We start from the raw sequence: 21,178 nt of genomic DNA on the forward strand, positions 1-21,178 counted from the left end.
TGATACATGACATGGTCTTCATGGCGTTTCATCGCTACTCTGAGTGATTTGTTAAGAGTGCTCATAAAGCTCTTCATGTCCCCACTCTCTTGGGCCCGCAGGAGGTGACTCTCTGGGGTCTCTCATCCAGTGATTTAAGGTTGTCCTGGACGCCCCCCCCCCTTAGTTTATCCACACATGGAGACAAATAGGGTGTCTGTTCTGCAACATGATGCAGTCCTTTCCAGGCAAATCTTCAGGACCCTGCCAAGGTCCAGTGAACAAAAAATCTCCTCTGTTTCTGTGGAAAGTAGAGACAGCACCTCCTCCTGATTGAGGTGGAAGTGTGTACACACCTTTGTAGTGAAAGAAGGCCCTGTATATCACCATACCAGTCCTGAATCTCTGGTATCACTCTGTGTACAATAGCGCTCCTAGCTTCCCCAACCTTCTACTGGATGGGATTCCCACCAAAAAAGCTCTAAATTGAAGCCATCTGTCTAGAATACGAGCATTCCCCAGACATCTCCCGAAGTAGGAGAACGATGCCTTGGTGCTCACCACTTGCAGAATGACCCGCAGTGCCCCTTTCAGGCATCCAAGGTCACCGCTCTATGGGATATCTGATCTTCTGTGGCCCCTGCCCTGGATATATCTATTTCCATGAGTGAGATCAATTCAGTTTCCAAGCCGTCAACTGCTGGTGGCATAGTGTCCTCCGAGACAGAGGACAGGAGCCAATTGGTGAATGTTGTACTGTAATGAGAGGCTCAGCCACCATCACTGATTGGAAAAGGGGAAAACAAACGAGTAATCCAGTCTAAAATGGCGCTATCAAAATCAATCAAGCCGATTCCTTGAATATTTTCTTAAGAACTCAGCAAATCAATGGAAAAGGGGCAAAGGCATAGTGCAACGCCCTTGGCCAAGGATTTCAGAAATCGCCATAAAACGCACCCTGGGCCAGAGGGCTGCACACCATGGAAGGATGGAGTTTCTTCGGAAGCAAAGAGATTGATCGGCAGACACCTCCACTGACTCACAATCCAATTAAAGATCCATGGACATAAGTTAAAGTTCAATAATGAGGGGAAAGTCCTGCTCAGACAGTCTGCAGTTTGATTCAGTTTCTTTGGGATATAATTCACCCTCAAGTCCACCAGATGAATCTTTTCCAGATAAACACCTGGTCGTCTACCTGATACAGAGATGAGGCTATCAAAATCAATCGGGTTGATTCCTTGAGCATTTTCCTGGGAACTTGGTGTATCAGCAGAAAAGGGGGCAAGGCATAGAGCTACTCCCTTGGCCAATGTCTTGAAAGAGCGTCCACAGAACTTCAGAATCTGGGGCATTGGAATGTTGTAAATACTATGTTGTAAGTTGAAGCAAGCATTGACAAAGACAACAGTTTGGGCTTTTGTGGCAGCACCGGATAGGCACTGTCATATTGGTACTACCCAGGCTGCTCAGAAAACGGACAGAGATGGTATGGAACAGAATCATGGATATAATGAAACACTAAAATGGAACGCAAAAGATAGTGGAGTGGGTTGTGGGTAAGCAGCTTAGTGGATACTTGGATATGAAAGAGTCCATGTTCACTTGTAAGGAGAAATGGCACACATAATATATACTTCTTCTTTGTCTCTTTGTTGAATGTGGTGTATTTTAGTGGCCCGGCCACCAAATGTGTCCGAACCCATTGGCACAGAGAAGCGTGAGGGGAAATGGGTTTTAAGAAGCAGAATATCTGGTTGGCATTGCGACCGGAAACGCAGTGGCATGAATTCTCCTAGTCACTAAATGTTAATTCTTTCACATTCCACTGTGTCATCCAATGAGGACCTGTTTAACTTCATCTCCCCTAGTGGCAAAATGCCAAACATGAATCTGTGTGCCTGGGCTCTCATATGAGGGTGGGCTTGCGGAGTGATCTCACTACTTTCTTTCTTTACCTGCGTTTGCAGCCGCAGGTTGCAGCCAGTCTTGCCATATATGCTTTTTAAAAGTGTTTTTGGGTTTCTTTTGATCAAAAGTCACTTATAATATTTATAGGTCATTTGTTGTGGGATTGTTCTACTTGTCTTTTGTTAGAAAAAATTACTGTTATTTGTGGGCTTCTCCCAGATCAGTTCCCAAACCCGAACCTGTTCTCTGTGATTGGCCAACTGTTCCTTTTAGAAGTGGAATGATGAGAAAGATAGCCAATCTCTGGGCAGCTTCCGCTGTTAGGTCACATGGCCAGGACACACAAGAGGGACGGTTTTGCCCAGCAGGGGCGGCGTCCTCGTCATGGCCCCGTCTTTGGGTCTCCTGCACGCGGTGTGGCACCAGCATGGTGCCTGAAAGAACGACACCGGAGTCAGCTTAGGATCGACTGACGAGCCGGAAGCGGCTCGTTCTTTTTATTAACTTGGTCACATGGTTGCGACCATGTGACCATACACAGATCCCTGGGAAGTACCATGTTCCCCAGGAGGGGTGACATGCAACAATGTAGGCGGACACACTGCCAACTGGGATGAGAGAGACATGTCAAAATAAAAGAAGTCGGCCAAAGGAAAGATAGCATCAGTGGGAAAAGCAGAAGTGTGAGGCGGATATTAAAGGTCAATGCTTTCCAATGTGTTTAGATTATTGCAACCAGCAATTTTCACATACACTGTTCATACAAATAACATGGGCAGCTCATTTATTTTGATTAGAGATCTCTGCCTCTCCTCCCACCAGCACAGTTGTGCGCAGGAGGGCCTGCTTTCATTTTTTGTTCCCTCTCCCCGAGCCCAGACACTGCTTCGAGCCCCCGCCCTCGCGCTGGGCATGCTGCTGCAATGCAGTGTCACAGAGGCACCTGGCAGACTCAGCTTGTTTCAGTTTACCGCCTTTTCAGCTATCTCCGCTCACATTGCTACCAGACACCACTCGACTCTAACCCACTCCAACCCACCCCAGACTACCCCACACCACACCACTCCAGCTGACCCACAACATATGACTCCAATCCACTCCACCTCAGACCACACCACTCCACACCATGGCACACATCCATCCACTGCACATCACTCCACCCAATGTCACTGCACACCACTCTACATCACTTGACAACACCCAAAACTCCAAACCATCCCACACAATCTATCCCACATCCTTACTCCCACCTCACTCCACACCACTCCACACATAATACTCCTCCATACCTCCCTGCCTGCCTCCACCCTATCCCTCCCCACTTTGCCCCAATTCATCACACACCCCGGCACTCCCCATCAACCAACCCACCCAATCTCTCCTCTGCCTACTATCGTCACTCCCTGCCTACTGCCTTCCACTTTAGCTCACATCTTCTCCCCTGCAACTCAGTTCATCCCTACCTGCAGTACCTTAGCTCTCCCTTAAAATCACCATGCTTACATTATAAGTTCCAAACAGGCCTACAAGTTAATGTTTGCTGACATGTAACATTAGTTATATACGTAGTAAAAATACTTCTGTACTTGAAGTGCAGAGAAGTCTGTCTGCTATGTCCATGACTAATGTTATTTGTCTGCAAACACTAACTTGCTGACATATTTGAAATTTCTGGATAAATGCAACCCAACTACTAAGTGCATTCCTATTTATACATTTAAAATTCAAAAACCTACAAACACATGTTCTATTGGCTTTGCCAGTGCCTTTTTTTCCTTGTGACTTACTGCCTGTCTGCCAAAATGTCATAGCAAAATGGCATACCAGAATACAGATCACTGATTGGGCCATTTTAAATGTAAAGCTCTGTTCTTCAGATCCAACCATCGCAACTCACATGAAATCCTTAAATCCGACTTCCAAGATTTCAGGGGTTGTGCTTACGGTATTAGCATAATTAACCTAAAAACATTTGATCACATTTTTGTGACCTTTACTTTCGGTCAAATTTAATTAAATATATATATGGGGTGGGTAAGGGTATAGATTAGGTTGAGGGCAAGCGGGGGGACTTGGGGGTATCCCCCGGCATTTTAAACTGAAAAAAAGGTCAAATAAATTCGATCAAATGTGATTAGGTCAAATGTTTTAGGTGAAATAGACCCAAACTGGGCTTACTACCAAGCACACATATGCAATTAATACCTGAAAAATCAAATGGTCAAACGGCCCTGACCAGCTAGTGCCTGCTTGCTATGCAAGCGCTATGGCTTTCAGTTTTAAAGCTGGGTCCTCTCAAATGAGACAGGCTGCAGAAGAACACGCCCTGTAGGAAAATGAATTGTAAATAGTCGTTTTTGTCACGCTTAACTACTCGTCTATGTTTCAGTCCATCTCACTCCCTTCACACAGCACACCGCCATTGTCCCATCTCACCTCTCGCACGGAGCCCTTCACAGGAATGAACCCGGACAGCATCTTCACCTCGATGAGCGCCATGTTAGAGGCCTCCCGGTCACCGGTGTAGCTGAGGACCAGAAAGATGAGTGAGGAATTAGGAATGCACCAATCGCAAAGACACACACTCTGGTACACTACTGAGCATGCAGGATAGAAATGTTTTCTTTAAATCTTTTTACAGATTTTCACATCGACAAGTTTTTTAAGGGCATGTTACACTACTGACACCAATGTATTCAAGGGGGCTGGCTAGCGCGCTACTGTTCAGCTTCCTCAGACCCCCTCTGAAATGTGCATATCACCTTTTAGAAGAAGTGACTGGCGCATTTCTGCAAAGAACGCAAATGAAAAAAGTGCATCCAGGGCCAGATTACAGAAACTTTGCACCAGTGCAAGTGCAAAGTTGCATCGTATTAGCACTAGGGCAACATTTGCCCTGGTAAAACAATGCATCTAAAATGTATCTTTTTTGCACTTGGGACATTTTTTAACTAGTCCTTATACCGTTGCCAAACTGCACTTGTCATGGTGAAATGGTTTTTGTATATGTGGCAGTGTTTTTAAAAATAGGGCAAACTTTGCCCTAGTGCCCTGATGCTAATATTGTGCACTTGCACTGGGCGCTGCATGATAAATCAGGGATAGGATGGATCGCAAAGAGGAGTCGTTAGAAGCAAAATGAACAATTTTGTTTCTCCTTGCAGACTACATATCGCGAGCAACATGATCTAAAAGGCCTAAGACCAGCTCACCAAGGCTTGTCTCGGACAGCATGGGCTAGTGACATCTTGCAACGAAGCTTATATATAAGGGAAATAGTGAAAGAGAGCAAGGACAAATAAAGCGAAAGTAAAGCAAAGAATGGAAGATAAGCAGAGAGGAGAAACAGGGAAAAGGGACGTGCATAGTAGGTAGTGTGGCCATGTATCTTCCAGAACGAATAATCGAGAAATTGTGAAAAGCAAGAGAAAGAAACCAAGAAAATAGAAGGGGATAAGAGAACAATGAAAGGAAGATAAGGAAAGGTACATAGAAATGTCAGGATAAAATCGAAATAAATGCATTAGGAATATGGATTAGAAATGTAATTGGAAGTAGCTTCAATGTTATTATGAAATGACGGCTGATCTGAGAAGAACCAGGGCCCAATTTAACATTAGGCGGTCTTCAGTAAAGAAAACAAAATCTGTTTTGTAGTGTATATATTTAGGTAGAATAGAAACAATTAGATTTGCAATTAACAATGTTAGAAGATGGCTTTTACTGTCAATATGACATTAAAGTACACAGTTAAGGATGCTCCCAAACAACTGCTGTTAAGAGAACCTCAATAATGAAATGTTTTCGGTGTATGGAGCTGCAAAAATCATGGAGGCTCAACATTGACCTTGGACCATAGAGCTTAATATTGTGTTTATTGGGATTTACCGAAACGCTCCTTCATCAGGTCATACAATATTCCGCCCACGGCACTGAAACCAATGCAATGGCAAGTGCACAAAAGGGGGTTTATTTAGGGTGCAAGGGATCAGATTCTGGGATTTGATGATGACCTGTATGTTCTCCTTGTCTTTGTTCACCAGCAGAGCTGCTATTAAAGATTTTTTGAATTAACCTCACCTGAGTTGGGGTAGAGAAGCATGGAGTGTTGGGTAGTTAGGGAGTTGGGTTGTGGGCTAGAGAGGGCAATGAAGGCCATTTAAGGTCCATTACAAAAAATAATTGGTTGAATTCATGAGGACCAAAAGTGCACAAAGTGTACAGGTAGCACCAGTGCGGTTCTGTATCCTCTTTATTGAGGAATCAAGAAATTTAGAACAAAAAGAAAAACAGAGCACAAACATACAAGGAGAGTGTAGAACACCGGAAGGACGTTATGTGCAGTATATCCTCTGGACTGAGAAATCTGGAACTTGAGAAAGAGAAACAGAGCTGAAACATACAAGGAGAGTTTAGAACATCAGAAGGAAGACACGCGCAGTGCATCCTCTGGACTGAGAAATCAAGAACGAGAGAGAGAGAGAGTGAGAAACAGAGCGCAAACATACACGGAGAGTGTAGAACAACAGATGGAAGATGTGCGCAGGGCATCCTCTGGACTGAGAAATCGAGAACGAGAGAGAGAGAGAGAGAGTGGGAAACAGAGCAGAAACATACACGGAGAGTGTAGAACACCAGAAGGACCTTATGCGCAGTGTATTCTCTGGACTGAGAGATCTAGAACGAGAGAGAGAGAGTGAGAAACAGAGCACGAACATGCAAGGAGAGTGTAGAACACCAGAAGGACCTTATGTGCAGTGCATCCTCTGGACTGAGAAATCGAGAACGAGAGAGAAAAAGAAAGAGCAAGAACATAGAAGAGGAGAATAGAATATTGAAGGAAGATACGTGGAGAAGATAGAGATCTGTAGAAAATCAGAGCAGTGAAAGCCAAAGCAAGACATACCCTCAGCTCGAAAGGGAAACGCATCCAATTTTACAAAAATGTGTAGCTTATTAAACTTTTGCAGCTTAGTGTACCCGACAGAAAGTCTGGGGTTTAAAGTAGTTTCCATTAGAGAAATCGATTGGTCTTCTTAAGAAGATAGGATGAACTATCCCTCTGAACTGAGAGGATACCTTGCTTTCGGGTTGCGTGGGGTATTTACCCTAATTTCAATGTGCAGGAGAGACCCAATTCTTAGCACAAGCTTGTGATATACATAACCAGCATATGTAAGCTTTACTGAAACCTATCACTAGACTATGCTGTCAGCGACAGCTCTTGGTGAACTGGTCTTTCCATTGCTATAAATATGCAGTCCACAAGAAGAAACAAAGTGGCACCGGTAAGTAGTCCTTAAATGCCCCCGAGAACACTTTGATATATAATACAAAATGTATCTATCACCTAAGTAACTTAAAAAAATGAAATAGTTTTACTACTTTGACATACGGTTGTTTTGTTTCTGAAAAACACACTGCCACAAACCTCATGATGAAGAGGATGAAAAATTAAATTTCCTGAATATTAGGGTGGGTACTATTAGGTCTCACCTGAAGTTACACTGTGCCAAGGGGTCGCCCCAGGATTGGGGCTTCTGCCCCGCGAGCTGTAGATATTGCAGCTCACCTGGTACCCTAGGAATGGCCCCACATGCAGTGGGGGAGATCTCCAGGTACTTCCCTGCAGGAGGCTGGGTAGTCCAGCAACAAGCAATAATACACAGGCAGACTCTTTTTGCCAGTGTGCGCTCGCTCTGCCTTTACCTGGCACAGTGACACATCCCCTGCATCACCAAATGTGGCTGTGTGCGCCTGCGTGTGGGTGCAAAGGTGCGGCGCGTAGCACAACATTCGCGACTCCATTCATTGGCACAACATCCCTCCCCTTCATCAACAAAGTTCATCTTATCCATAGGCTGCCGTTATCCCTTTAAGAAAGTCTTTGAACTTGCTGGCAGTCTAACTTGTCTTCTCTCCGGATACGTGCATTCAACGAACTGCCCACTGCTCTGAGGGATGGGGTTGTCCCCCCATTCTGGCAACAACTCCATCCAGGGTTGGTTGCTTGGGACTCATCTGTTCCGGTTTCTCTTCCGGGATACCTTCTCCATCATGAGATCTCTCTCCGTTGGAGACTTTGCTGTGGTCCTCTCCTTGATAGGGCATTATGATGTGACGAGTTCCTCGTGATGGTCAACAGCCCTCGGCATGCCAGGACCATGCTGCCCTCCTTGGCAGTCACTGTAAGTGGTTGAGGATCAAACAGCAGGTTGAATTCTCCTTCTGTCCATGAGTTGTTTCACCAGAATGGTGCTTCTGACTCCAAGCAATTGCCACCGCTTTTGCTCTGTGCGGGTTGTGGTACTCCTGCAGAAATTGAAAGATCGCTCTTTCAGGGCTTTGTGGTGTTTCATCGCTATTCTTAGTGATTTGTTAAGAGTGCTCATAAAGCGCTCCATGTCCCCACTCACTTGGGCCAGCAGGAGGTGATTCTCAGGTGCCTGAGGCCAAGATTGCTCCTGAATTGCCGACACGTGTTCCCCTGAAAAGGGCGCCCATTGTCTGTCTTGAGAGAGACTGGCAGGCCGTGGGTGGCAAAGATCTTCTCCAAAGTTTGGAATTACTGTGCCGGCTGCTGTTTATTTCCTTCTCAGGATAGAGGGAGAATTCTTCTACCACTATGAAGGGCGTTTCCATACAGCAGGCATCTAAAGTCTAGGCGGACATTCTCCCAGGGCTTCTCCCCTCTCGGCATAGATCTGCTGGGAGTCGGTGGAAAGGTGGTACCGGTGACCTAGCATGGAATGCACCTCGCTATAATCGTTCCCCCTGCTATTAAATGCCCTGGGAACAAGACTTTATCCCTCAGATGGGCCTGTGTCTTGCAGATCCCTTGGTGACTTTGGTGGGTGAGGTGCACCACCCTGTTTGTTATGGAGGCAGTAATTAAGATGGGTGAATCTCGAAGGCCGTTATCAGAGACCAGCAGTTTATTTTTCCTGAGGAAGAGGCTCTTGAGGAGACATTGCATGGAGTCAGTGCAATGTTATTGGAACTTCAAAAACCCTCCATCGTGCGGTCATGAGTGCCTCTTTGATGGCGCCAACGCATTCATCAATGTCCAGTAGGCATAGCGCTCAGGGAATGTTGCTTAATATGAGGTTTGAGCTTCCGTGGCTGTGGCCTCCCAAGGATGTCGAAAAAAAGGAGGACTGCAGGTTTTCGCATCCCTGGGCGGTGTTCCATCAAAAAGTTACATTCTTGGAATTGGAGTGTCCATTTTTCTATCCTTGGAGGCAGATTCATCAAGGAACCATTAAAGATGGGGATCAGTGGCTTGCAGTCTGTCAAAACTTTGAACAGTTATCCGTAGAGATAGAGGTGGAAGTGTCTGCATTACCACACCGCAGCGATTGCGTCCTTCTCTATCTGTGAGGAGTATGTTTCAGGCGGTGTCAGCGCTCGTCTTGCGAAGGCTACTGGATCCACTTCGCCGGCTTATGTATGTTGTGTGAGGACGGCTCCTAACCCACGGAGACTAGCATTTACTATCAGCTCAATGTTCAGATTAGGGTCAAAGTACCCTATCGTGGTGTCTTCAGCAAGCATATTTTTAGTGTTCTTGAATGCTGTTGCCTGTAGTTCACCCCATTCTTACAGTTCTGTTTTGGTGAGACGTCAGAGTGGTTTGGTGAGTGATGCAGTGTTGTGGACAGTCGTTTCTCATCCCTAGGAAGCTGCGAACTTGGGATTGGTTCTGCAGACCAGGAATTGCTTTTATGTCTCTGATCTTTTGCGGGTCAACTGAGACATCCAGTCACCAGCCAGAGAAGGGCATTGTCTGAGCTTGGGAGAAAGCAAACAAACTGGAGCCGGAAGTGACATCCAGTGATCACCCAGAGAATGACATTGACTGAGCTTGTGAAAAAGCAAACAAACTGGCGCAGCAGTGACATCTAGTGACCACCCAAAGAAGGGCATTGTCTGAGCTTGTGAGAAAGCAAACAAACTGGCGCAGCAGCGACACCCAGTGACCACCCAGACAATGACATTGACTGAGCTTATGAGAAAGTAAACTGGCGCAGCAGCGACACCCAGTGACCACCCAGACAATGACATTGACTGAGCTTATGAGAAAGTAAACTGGCGCAGCAGCGACACCCAGTGACCACCCAGAGAGTGACATTGACTGAGCTTATGAGAAAGTAAACTGGCGCAGCAGCGACACCCAGTGACCACCCAGAGAGTGACATTGACTGATGGGAAGGGGGTCTGATGCCTTCTTGTAGTTACTGCAATGTGTATCTGCAGATAAAGTGCTCTGCTGCAGCCGTGTCTGATTCACGCTATAAACAAATCGTTAATAACCAAATAAATAAAGAGAAATGGCAAATAAGTGAAATGCAAAAGTCCTAGCAAGTCGGAATTGTAACAGGAAGACGCTGATACACAATACGCCAGCTTCTTCCGGCCCGCGCACAGCGGGTCTTGCTGACAGGAACGTGGTTGGGGTGCTGCATGGCGCAGATGGCAGCAGCGGCATTCGCTGTGGCCTTAGGGGCACAGTCAGATCATTTTGGGGCGAGGTGAGGTGCAACTGAAGGTGCACCTAGAGGAGGGGTATGAGAAGACGGACAGTTCGGGGGAGAAAAACATAGGGTTTCATAGCTCTCAACTCAGCCGCTTTTGGCGGGTGTCACCCGCCTTGTAAAGGGCTGACTCACCCGCCAAGCCTCCTGCACACCCATTCATTCCAATGGGCGTCTCACCCGCCACAAGGACAAAATCGCCTTTGCAACACCAATGGTGGAGAGCTATGGGGTTTGAAGGGGATAACTCCTAAGTGGCATGAAAGTCAGAAGACGAAGTGGTATACATTCCTGTGATGATAATCCCTAAGTGGAGTGCAGGCCACGAGACGCCAGTGGCATGAAATCCCTCCAAGGTTCAGGGAAAGCCTGGGTGAGAGCGGCATACTGTGCTGGCACGAGGAGGTGGGGGTAGTGTTATTAAACCTGCATTTAGCCATAGAGCCACAGAGTTACACTATAATGGGGATCATTTTACCTTAAGCTGGTAGAATTCCACCACAACGATTGAAAAATAAAATGTTGTATTAATGGCCCATATATTAAGAGGAAAAAAGACATTTTGACTTGAATAAAACACTACAGAGTATAAAATGAAAGATGAAATGCATTCTTTTTTTTGACCATCCCTTTCCAGGCGCACCCTCCGATTCCTCTCTCTCTGTTGTGAGCGCCTACCCTGGCAGCGAGTACTCACCTGGCTGTGATGCTGATGCTGAACTTTGTCCTTGCTGCTTCCGTGCAGGTCGCAGGCTCTGTGGTCACCGCCAGTTTGAAGGTGGCTTCACTCTTTGGAGGGGGGACGTTGTATCTCAGGGTCGTCTGATAGGGGGACAATAAGAGAAGGGTATATAAGGAAAATTATGGAAGCACCAGGTAGGGCTCAATAGCAATCACCACTCGTATCACAGTTCCCCCACCCCCCAAGCCCCTGCTCTCGTCCCCGCGGCTGCACCTCCACCTGAATGCAAGACCGGGAGCTTCAGAAGTGTTTGAGGATGAGACCACATTTGTATATGTTCCAGTCCTGGGGACATTTCCAGGAAATTGCATACCGTCAATACAAGAAGCCCTGCAAAATGAATTGGAGTTGTCTATGCATGGAATGGCAGGGAGTTTGACCAGGACATGGCATAAGCATTGAATTTTAATATCCATGGCATTTTAGGTGTCTTCATCAATGGACTTTGGAAATCCACCGTGCCCACTTACCCTGCGTATGGCCTTCCAGAGAATGACAATTGTTATCATGGCTCTCTTACATCTAATCCCTGGAATTTCACCTTTGAAAAGCTTGGAATATTGAGGACTCTGCGTCTTCTAATTCCAGCCTTCCTCCTCAGGAAACTTTTAAAGCATTGTGAGGTCTGTCCTTTGGAAGTATAAGGATCTTGCTTGGGAAACTCTACCAGCTGGTCCGTTCCATCCTCGACATTGCAGAGGAATCACCGTAGCCAGGTAATATTCATGAAATGCCAGGGGTGCCACCAAGGAACAGAATGAAGCTCCTGCCAATGGAGATGAAGGTCTGGGGCGCCTTCCCATCATGCATTTGGATTTCTGGATTTCCTGGCGTCTCACTCGAGAACAGTTTACTCTATGGGGTTCTGATACCACCTCGCTGCGTTGCTATGCCATGAGAAATGTTCAGTCATGAGGCCGGATGACTGAAAGAGAACTGGCGCTAGTCCAAATTGCCTTTGCAAGAGGGCCAACACAACTGCATATGCCAAATAGAACATTTGGGGTGGATCTGACCCCAATGGAGTCTCAGTGCTACGGAATTCCAGAGATGTTATTTAGGGAATGTCTGGAGTACTGGGGCCCACATCATTGGGATTGATTCAAATAGTGGGGTTTAAGGATAGATCCACTGGCAAAATGTTCAGAGTTACGCTGACCCTAATCAGCAGAGTTCCCTCGCTCTACCTCAGCACCATCTTCATTTGCATGAATCATACCACGAAACCTTGGAATGTGTTGTAACAAGTGAAACTCTGTAGTGTTGACAGATCCATCGATGGAATTCCAATATCTAATTTGCAAAACAAGGCAAGTGCCTATTGGGGGAATCAATGATACTGTGCGGAACTCCACAACCCTCACTCTGTAAAATCCCAGAGTATTCTTCTCTGGCACAAAAGGAAATCCAGGATTTCTAGCCAAAGGAAGACTAGACACATTCACCTCTCCAAACAGGAAGATCAGAAGTGCTGGGGACTTGTATCCTTGGAATTCCATGGATTGTTCATCCTGGAAATGTCTAAAGTAATGTCTCCCCGTAATTTCTGAGGATCTCACCTACTTAATGCCTGACAAAGACTGTTTCCCATATGATGTCATCTACCATGCATAGGAAATATGAGGAGTGTGTGTAGGTATTCCAATTTAGGGGTTCTGAGACACTGAGGCAGTGAACTTCTAACCAGGGAATTCCGGGATCTCAATTTCACGCTCACCTGCAAATACACGCATCCCTTTCCGACTGCGGACACAGTGTATTCTCCTGGGATGTCAGCAAGAGGTGCCTGTTGCAGCAGGAGTCGGTTCTTGTTGTTCACATGGAATTCTTGATGGAACCCTGCCCCTGATTTCACAGTCACGGTGACGTCTCCTTTCTCGCTGTAGGTGGCCTTAGAATACAGGGCTATGGATTGGAGTGCAACTACAGTGTCCTGCAAAAGAGGAGGCATCAGGGTCAATATACAGTACCTTTGACTTACACACCACATGCAAATAAGAAACCCGCTACCCACTAGTACCCACACAACCTCAGGTAGCCCACAGCACCCACACTCTGACAGGGTGCCACACCACATACCCACTGACAGACCAATAGAACAAAAAACCATGGAGATTAACACAACACACGCAAACACACATACAATGGCTGGAAATCAGCACATATGGCACTGCTGAACATTCACTCTTATATGGGGACTCTGAGGTTGGCATCATTGAAGGAGACACAGACAAATGATTCAATAAGTAACAAAAGACATATATTAACGGAAATATCAGGATGGTGTAATGCCTAACTTGCCCTATGCTACGGTGGGTCCTCCCTTTGTAAAGAAACTAAGACTAGTCAGTGCCAGTAAGTTCAAATGAAAAGTCTGTCTGTGTCCAAAACCTATGCTTTCCCTCACAACTAAGACACAACAATGTGTAGGGATGTAAAAAAATGCACTAAACAGTGTTTCCAAAGTTAAGTTCTGAGCTATTTCCAGCTCGGTCTTGGTCTTCAGCTTCTTTTCCCCAAATGTCAACAAGTGCAACACATTGTTCAAATTACCTTCTTTTAGGTCTAAAATAATAGAGAACCACACCTTTGCTAATATCAGGATGCCCTTCCCCAAGTTCAATATATTTCCAGGGCAACAAGTCTTAGGGTTCACTTCCCCAAGTTCAATATCAAAAGAAATCTTTGAGACACTTGCCGTATATCCACCAAAAAAAAAGCATTTGAGAAAAAAAACTGAACAAGCGGGATTGGTGTGAGAACTCAGACCACTTGTCCAAGTTGAGGGGATATCGGCCCTACCTACTCCCATGTTACGCCCCTGAAGTAAGACATTTCTTAATGAGATTAAGAACCAACCAGCTACCGGTACTTAACCATCACTGGCCTTCGACTGAAGATCCCACAGGAGGCTAGGCTCTGCCGCATCTGCCAGGGTGTAGGAGTATTTCAAACCACTAGACATGTACTATTACTCTGCCCCAAACTGGGCCCTACATATATGAGTGCATATGAAAAATGGGTCCATAATTATGAAGCGATAAAAGAGGAAGATTTCTGGTATGTCTGTCTGAATACTGACTCCCTAGGCTTCCAGCTAGCGCTCTTTAGGGTATGGTCACAAATCACGCCCCTACTCCAGGTATAATACCGATATTGGATACAGGTATCTGGTTCTACTTGTGTATCCCCCCTGCCAGCTCCCCACCTCCCCTCCTCCTATCCCCCTTCCAGGCCTACCCCTACCCATCTATCTGATCCGACTCGATATCAAGGAAGTATATAGACTATTGGATAGGATATGGGTATGGGTCTGTGGACCAACTCTTGACTCTCAACTATTATACTTCTGAGAACATGAACTGTGCCATTTAAACTCACAATTATCAAAGTTAATATATGTCTAGAGCATAGAGTTTTAGAGTTTGTATATATTTATTTTCTGTACTGTATTATTTTATTCTTTGTATATCTTATATTTCTATTCTGTACACATATATACATTTATGCTTTATGTTTTTGAGAAATGTATGAGTTGTGTAAAATCCTAATTTTGGATTATATCACAATAAACTATTTATTATAATATCAAAAGAAACCTTAAAAAGAAGTATCTTGAAACTGTGTCTTTAAACTTGGTTTCCACAATTCTTCACAGCTCAGGGTTCCCTTCACCAAGTCTTACTTGTACCAATTGTATTTTCCCTTTTTACACAATAGCAAGTTTCCTTGTTAGCATATGGGGGTTCGCTGGTCTTGGCGCAGTGGTTAGAACACACGGTCCACCCATTACAGGTCACGCAACCAGGAACCTTGAATTATCTTTGTGTAGTTCAATATTCAATAAATAAGTGGTTTCTCAAAATGCAGCTCTAAAACAGTTTCGCACATTGGATTTCCACTCTGTAGCCAGAGTTCTTCATTCAATTTAGTTTCCTATTTTCATTCAGTTTATAATTACATGTTAGCAGGTTTGCTATTTCCCTCGTTTGTTCAACATTAGCGGGTTTGATATTTTCATTCAACTCAGTGTTCAATGTGAGCAGTTTTGCTGTTTCATTTAGTTTGGTCTCAATATTAGCAGTTTGCTTGTTTTGTTCAATACGGCATTCACTATTAGCAGTTTGCTTATTTCATTCAGTTTGCTATTCAATATTAGCATTGTGCTCATCTTCGCACCCCTTTCCTTTCATTCATTCATTCATTCATTCATTCATTCACGTAACTTCATTATTCAACTGGTAACTGAAGGATTCATTCCCTAGGTGCGGTTTACCACCTTTGTAGCCTGACTGGAGTGCCCCGGTCTCTGGGTAACTTCCACAGCACTCACCGGTTGAGTCTTCCTCCCACGGTCTTTGCGGCTTTCTGTATTCTGTCCGGCTTCAGGGATAGCATAGAGTGGTCTATTCTATTCTATCCCTGAAGAGTCCCATCACCCAGACAGAGCACTCTATGATATCCCCGAAGAGGATCATCACCCAAGCAGAACACGCAATGCTAGCCTTGAAGAGTAGCAACACCCAAGCAAACTACGCAATTCTATCCCTCAATAGTCCCATCATCAAGGCAGATCACTCTATGCTATCCTTGCAGAGTCTCATCACCCAAGCAGAACACTCAGTGCTAGACTCAAAGAGTCCCATCACCCAAGCAGGGCTCTCAATGATGTCCCTACAGAGGCCCATCGCCCAAGCAGAACACTCAGTGCTAGCCTCGAAGATCCCATCACCCAAGCAGACCACTCAATGGTGTCCCTACAGAGTCCCATCACCCAAGCAGAACACCCAGTGCTAGCCCTGAACAGTCCCGTCATTCAGGTAGATCACTCTACGCTACCCCTGCAGAGTCCCGCCACCCAGGCAGATCCCTCAGTGCTAGACTCGAAGAGTCCCATCACCCAAGCTGGGCTCTCAATGCTGTCCCTACAGAGGCCCATCGCCCAAGCAGAACACTCAGTGCTAGCCTCGAAGATCCCATCACCCAAGCAGACCACTCAATGGTGTCCCTACAGAGTCCCATCACCCAAGCAGAACACCCAGTGCTAGCCCTGAACAGTCCCGTCATTCAGGTAGATCACTCTACGCTACCCCTGCAGAGTCCCGCCACCCAGGCAGATCCCTCAGTGCTAGCGCTTAAGAATCCCGTCATCCAGGCTGACCACTCTATGCTATCCCTGCAGAGTCCCATCACCCAAGCAGGCCACTCACTGCTAGCCCACCCATCACCCAAGCAGACCACTCACTCTTAGCCCTGAAGAGTCCTGTTATCCAGGCAGAACACTATGCTATCCCTGCAAAGTCCTATCATCCAAGCAGAACATTCAGTGGTAGACCTGAAGAGTCCCATCACTCAAGCAGACCACTCAATTCTATCCCTGAAGAGTCCCATCATCCATGCACAGCACTCTATGCTATCCCTGCATCACCCAAGCAGAACATTCAGTACTAGCCCTGAAGCATCCCGTCTCCTGAGCAGAACACTCAGTGCTATCCCTGCAGAGTCACATCACCCAGGCAGAACACTCAGTGCTAGCCCCGAAGAGTTCCATCACCCAAGCAGAACACTCAGTGCTAGCCCTGAAGAGTCCCGTCATCCATGTAGATCACTCTATGCTATCCCGGCAGAGCCCATTAACCAAGCAGAACACTCAGTGGTAGCCCTGAAGAGTCCCATCATCCAGGCAGATCACTCTATGCTATCCCTGCATCACCCAAGCAGAACATTCAGTGCTAGCCCTGAAGAGTCCCGTCATCCATGTAGATCACTCAATGCTATCCCAGCAGAGCCCATTAACCAAGCAGAACACTCAGTGGTAGCCCTGAAGAGCCCCCTTACCCAAGCAGACCACTGAATGATATTCCTGAAGAGTCCCGTCATCCAGGCAGACCACTCAGTGCTATCCCTGCAGAGTCCCATCACCCAAGAAGAACATTCAGTGCTAGCCCTGAAGCGTCCCATCTCCTGAGCAGACCACTCAGTGCTATCCCTGCAGAGTCCCATCACCCAAGCAGAACACTGAGTGCTAGCCCCGAAGAGTTCCATCACCCAAGCAGAACACTGAGTGCTAGCCCCGAAGAGTCCCATCTCCCGAGCAGACCAATCAGTGCTATACTCGGTGCAAACCCTGAAGTAATCAATCGCATGCGCCGACCACGCCTTTCCAGTCCTGATGTTTCCATGATCTAGCAACACACACGTCGTCAGTTGTGAATTGTCACATTACCCATGCTTAGTATTTCCTGGCGGCCATCCATGGTCCATGACCTGGTCACACTACTCTCTGGCCAGTTCTGTAAAACCTGTCCCCTCCTCCCCCATGGATCAAGCAGACCACATCTCTGGTGTCCCAATGTGCTACTGACTAGAAGGAATGCTTAAGGAACTTAGTAAAGGGGCAGATCTCAAGGAGGGAGAGCAAAATAACAAGGGAAAACAGGGAGTAAGGGCTATAAGTAATTATAAAGGAACCTGGAAGAAGAGAAAGGGGATGTGTCTACTTGCAGAGGTGCGTTTGGAGACATTGGGCCCGATTCACAATGATTTGCACGGGAGAAAACCAGGAGATGCCAAAACATCTCCGATTTGCTTCTGCATCTTGATTAAAAAAACTAGAGCTACTATGGCGCTGACCGGAGCACCTCTGAGATGCCATTGAGCACATGACATTTCCCCATAAGCCTCTGGAAGATGCTCCAGGCAGAGCCAGACCTGTTCCGGCTGTAGGCATTTAGCATACGGTATGAGGAAGCAGGCGCAGATCTGAGATCCCCTGGGAATCTACTGATTTACTCCAGTGCCACCCTGTAAACTGGGCCCACAACTTATTGCGAGACACTGGAAGCTGCCACGTGGTAAAGACATTGGACAAGCGCTGAGCAGCGGTAGAAATTGTGATAAAGGGGTAGTAATAATGTTACTGCCACTTTACTGCCATATTAATGCACCTCCGTACTACACGTTTGGTGGTAAAATGGATCTAGAATTTTGCTGGAGGAAAATTCTCCACTTTACCTTCAAAACGGAGTGAATTTACCTCATGGTAATATTGCTTGTGGCGAATCCATTAAAAATCCCCACAGAGCCCTATGTATTACAAAAATGGCGATTATACATCATTACCACTACCTGTGATCCCATGGTAGTGCCAAGGGACAGAGTGGCGGTAACGGTACCCTGTAATTCCACAGATGTACGGCCGAACGACCACCAAAGTCGCAATGTGGCCCATAGATCAGACAATAGTTATTGCACCATGTGGCATGAGAAGATGAGGCGGGGAGGAGGAAAGAGAGAGGGAGAGGGAGAGGGAGAGAGAAAGAGAGGGAGTGAGAGAGAGGCAGAGGGAGAGCAAGGGAGAGAGAAGGAGAGAGAGGCAGAGATAGGGAGAGAGAAAGAGAGAGGGAGAGAGATGGGGAGAGAGAAAGAGGGAGAGAGAGAGAGAGAGAGAGAGGCAGAGGGAGAGAGAAGGAGAGAGAGGGAGAGGAAGAGAGAAAGGGAGAGAGATAGAGAGGAAGAGAGGGAGAGAGTTAGGGAGAGAGAGGGGGGAGAGATAGAGAGAGGGAGAGAGAACGTGAGATAGGGAGAGAGAGAGAGGGAAAGAGAGGGAGAAAGAGGGAGAAAGAGGAAGACTTTACATTAGTGACTTCAAACTATTTTATGTTGTCATTGTTTGTCCTTTATAAATAAAATAAAAAACAAAACGATGAACAGTTACTATCCGTCATGTATGATACTCGTTGAAATGCTTAGAACATTAGGGGACAGTGCCCATGTACTGTTTACACAGGATATCTATTTTTGAATGGTGCCCAGTAACAGAGAGGACGTCACCTTTGGATCTGCTGCCCAGGCTATCAATAAAGGAGACAACTCCTCCCCCCACACAACTATTTCTGTTCAAAGCCTGCATAGAAGAAAAGAACCCCCTTCCCCAAATCCACTGTTTCTGCTGCATATTTGCATGGCTAAGGACGCCCCCATCATCCCCATACCACTGTTTCAGCTGCATTGCATGGTTAAGGAAGCCCCCATCATCCCCATACCACTGTTTCAGCTGCATATTTGCATGGCTAAGGAAGCCCCCATCATCCCCATACCACTGTTTCAGATGCATATTTGCATGGCTAAGGAAGCCCCCATCATTCCCATACCACTGTTTCAGCTGCATATTTGCATGGTTAAGGAAGCCCCGATCATCCCCATACCACTGTTTCAGCTGCATATTTGCATGGCTAAGGAAGCCCCGATCATCCCCATACCACTGTTTCAGCTGCATATTTGCATGGCTAAGGAAGCCCCCGTCATCCCCATACCACTGATTCAGATGCATATTTGCATGGCTAAGGACGCCCCCATCATCCCCATACCACTGTTTCAGCTGCATTGCATGGTTAAGGAAGCCCCCATCATCCCCATACCACTGTTTCAGCTGCATATTTGCATGGCTAAGGAAGCCCCCATCATCCCCATACCACTGTTTCAGATGCATATTTGCATGGCTAAGGAAGCCCCCATCATTCCCATACCACTGTTTCAGCTGCATATTTGCATGGTTAAGGAAGCCCCCATCATCCCCATACCACTGTTTCAGATGCATATTTGCATGGCTAAGGAAGCCCCCCATCATCCCCATACCACTGTTTCAGCTGCATATTTGCATGGCTAAGGAAGCTCCCATCATCCCCATACCACTGTTCCAGATGCATATTTGCATGGCTAAGGAAGCCCCGATCATCCTCATACCACTGTTTCAGCTACATATTTGCATGGCTAAGGAAGCCCCCATCACCCCCATACCACTGATTCAGATGCATATTTGCATGGCTAAGGAAGCCACGATCATCCCCATACCACTGTTTCAGCTGCATTGCATGGTTAAGGAAGCCCCCATCATCCCCATACCACTGTTTCAGCTGCATTGCATGGTTAAGGAAGCCCCCATCATCCCCATACCACTGTTTCAGCTGCATTGCATGGCTAAGGAAGCCCCCATCATCCCCATACCACTGTTTCAGCTGCATTGCATGGTTAAGGAAGCCCCCATCATCCCCATACCACTGTTTCAGCTGCATATTTACATGGTTAAGGAAGCCTCCATCATCCCATCATCCCCATACCACTGTTTCAGCTGCATTGCATGGTTAAGGAAGCCCCATCATCCCCATACCACTGTTTCAGCTGCATATTTGCATGGTTAAGGAAGCCCACATCATCCCCATACCACTGTTTCAGATGCATATTTGCATGGTTAAGGAAGCCCCCATCATCCCCATACCACTGTTTCAGCTGCATTGCATGGTTAAGGAAGCCCCCATCATCCCCATACCACTGTTTCAGCTGCATTGCATGGTTAAGGAAGCCCCCATCATCCCCATACCACTGTTCCAGCTGCATTGCATGGTTAAGGAAGCCCCCATCATCCCCATACCACTGTTTCAGATGCATATTTGCATGGCTAAGGAAGCCCCGAGCATCCCCATACCACTGATTCAGCTGCATATTTGCATGGCTAAGGAAGCCCCCATCATCCCCATACCACTGATTCAGATGCATATTTGCATGGCTAAGGAAGCCCCCATCATCCCCATACCACTGATTCAGATGCATATTTGCATGGCTAAGGAAGCCCCCATCATCCCCATACCACTGTTTCAGCTGCATTGCATGGTTAAGGAAGCCCCCATCATCCCCATACCACTGTTTCAGCTGCATTGCATGGTTAAGGAAGCCCCATCATCCCCATACCACTGTTTCAGCTGCATTGCATGGCTAAGGAAGCCCCCATCATCCCCATACCACTGTTTCAGCTGCATTGCATGGTTAAGGAAGCCCCCATCATCCCCATACCACTGTTTCAGCTGCATATTTGCATGGTAAGGAAGCCCCCATCATCCCCATACCACTGTTTCAGCTGCATTGCATGGTTAAGGAAGCCCCATCATCCCCATACCACTGTTTCAGCTGCATATTTGCATGGTTAAGGAAGCCCCCATCATCCCCATACCACTGT

At 46.5% G+C, this 21,178-nt stretch overlaps 1 protein-coding gene across 3 annotated transcripts in view; it reads right to left on the bottom strand.

Annotated features, from left to right (window-relative positions):
• The window catches only part of LOC138580212 (alpha-2-macroglobulin-like protein 1), a 328,254-nt gene that overhangs the window by 16,098 nt on the left and 290,978 nt on the right, over window positions 1–21,178 (bottom strand). For all 3 annotated transcript variants that reach the window (XM_069650567.1, XM_069650566.1, XM_069650565.1), the window contains exons 30-32: window positions 12,884–13,099; window positions 11,122–11,246; window positions 4,327–4,417 (exon numbers count right to left, since the gene is read on the bottom strand). In XM_069650567.1, the coding sequence (XP_069506668.1) occupies window positions 4,327–4,417; window positions 11,122–11,246; window positions 12,884–13,099 (432 nt within the window). The remainder of the gene's footprint in view (window positions 1–4,326; window positions 4,418–11,121; window positions 11,247–12,883; window positions 13,100–21,178) is intronic.

The sequence above is a fragment of the Ambystoma mexicanum genome, chromosome 3p, assembly GCF_040938575.1.
Source record: "Ambystoma mexicanum isolate Mex_15411 chromosome 3p, UKY_AmexF1_1, whole genome shotgun sequence".
NCBI lineage: Eukaryota > Metazoa > Chordata > Amphibia > Caudata > Ambystomatidae > Ambystoma > Ambystoma mexicanum.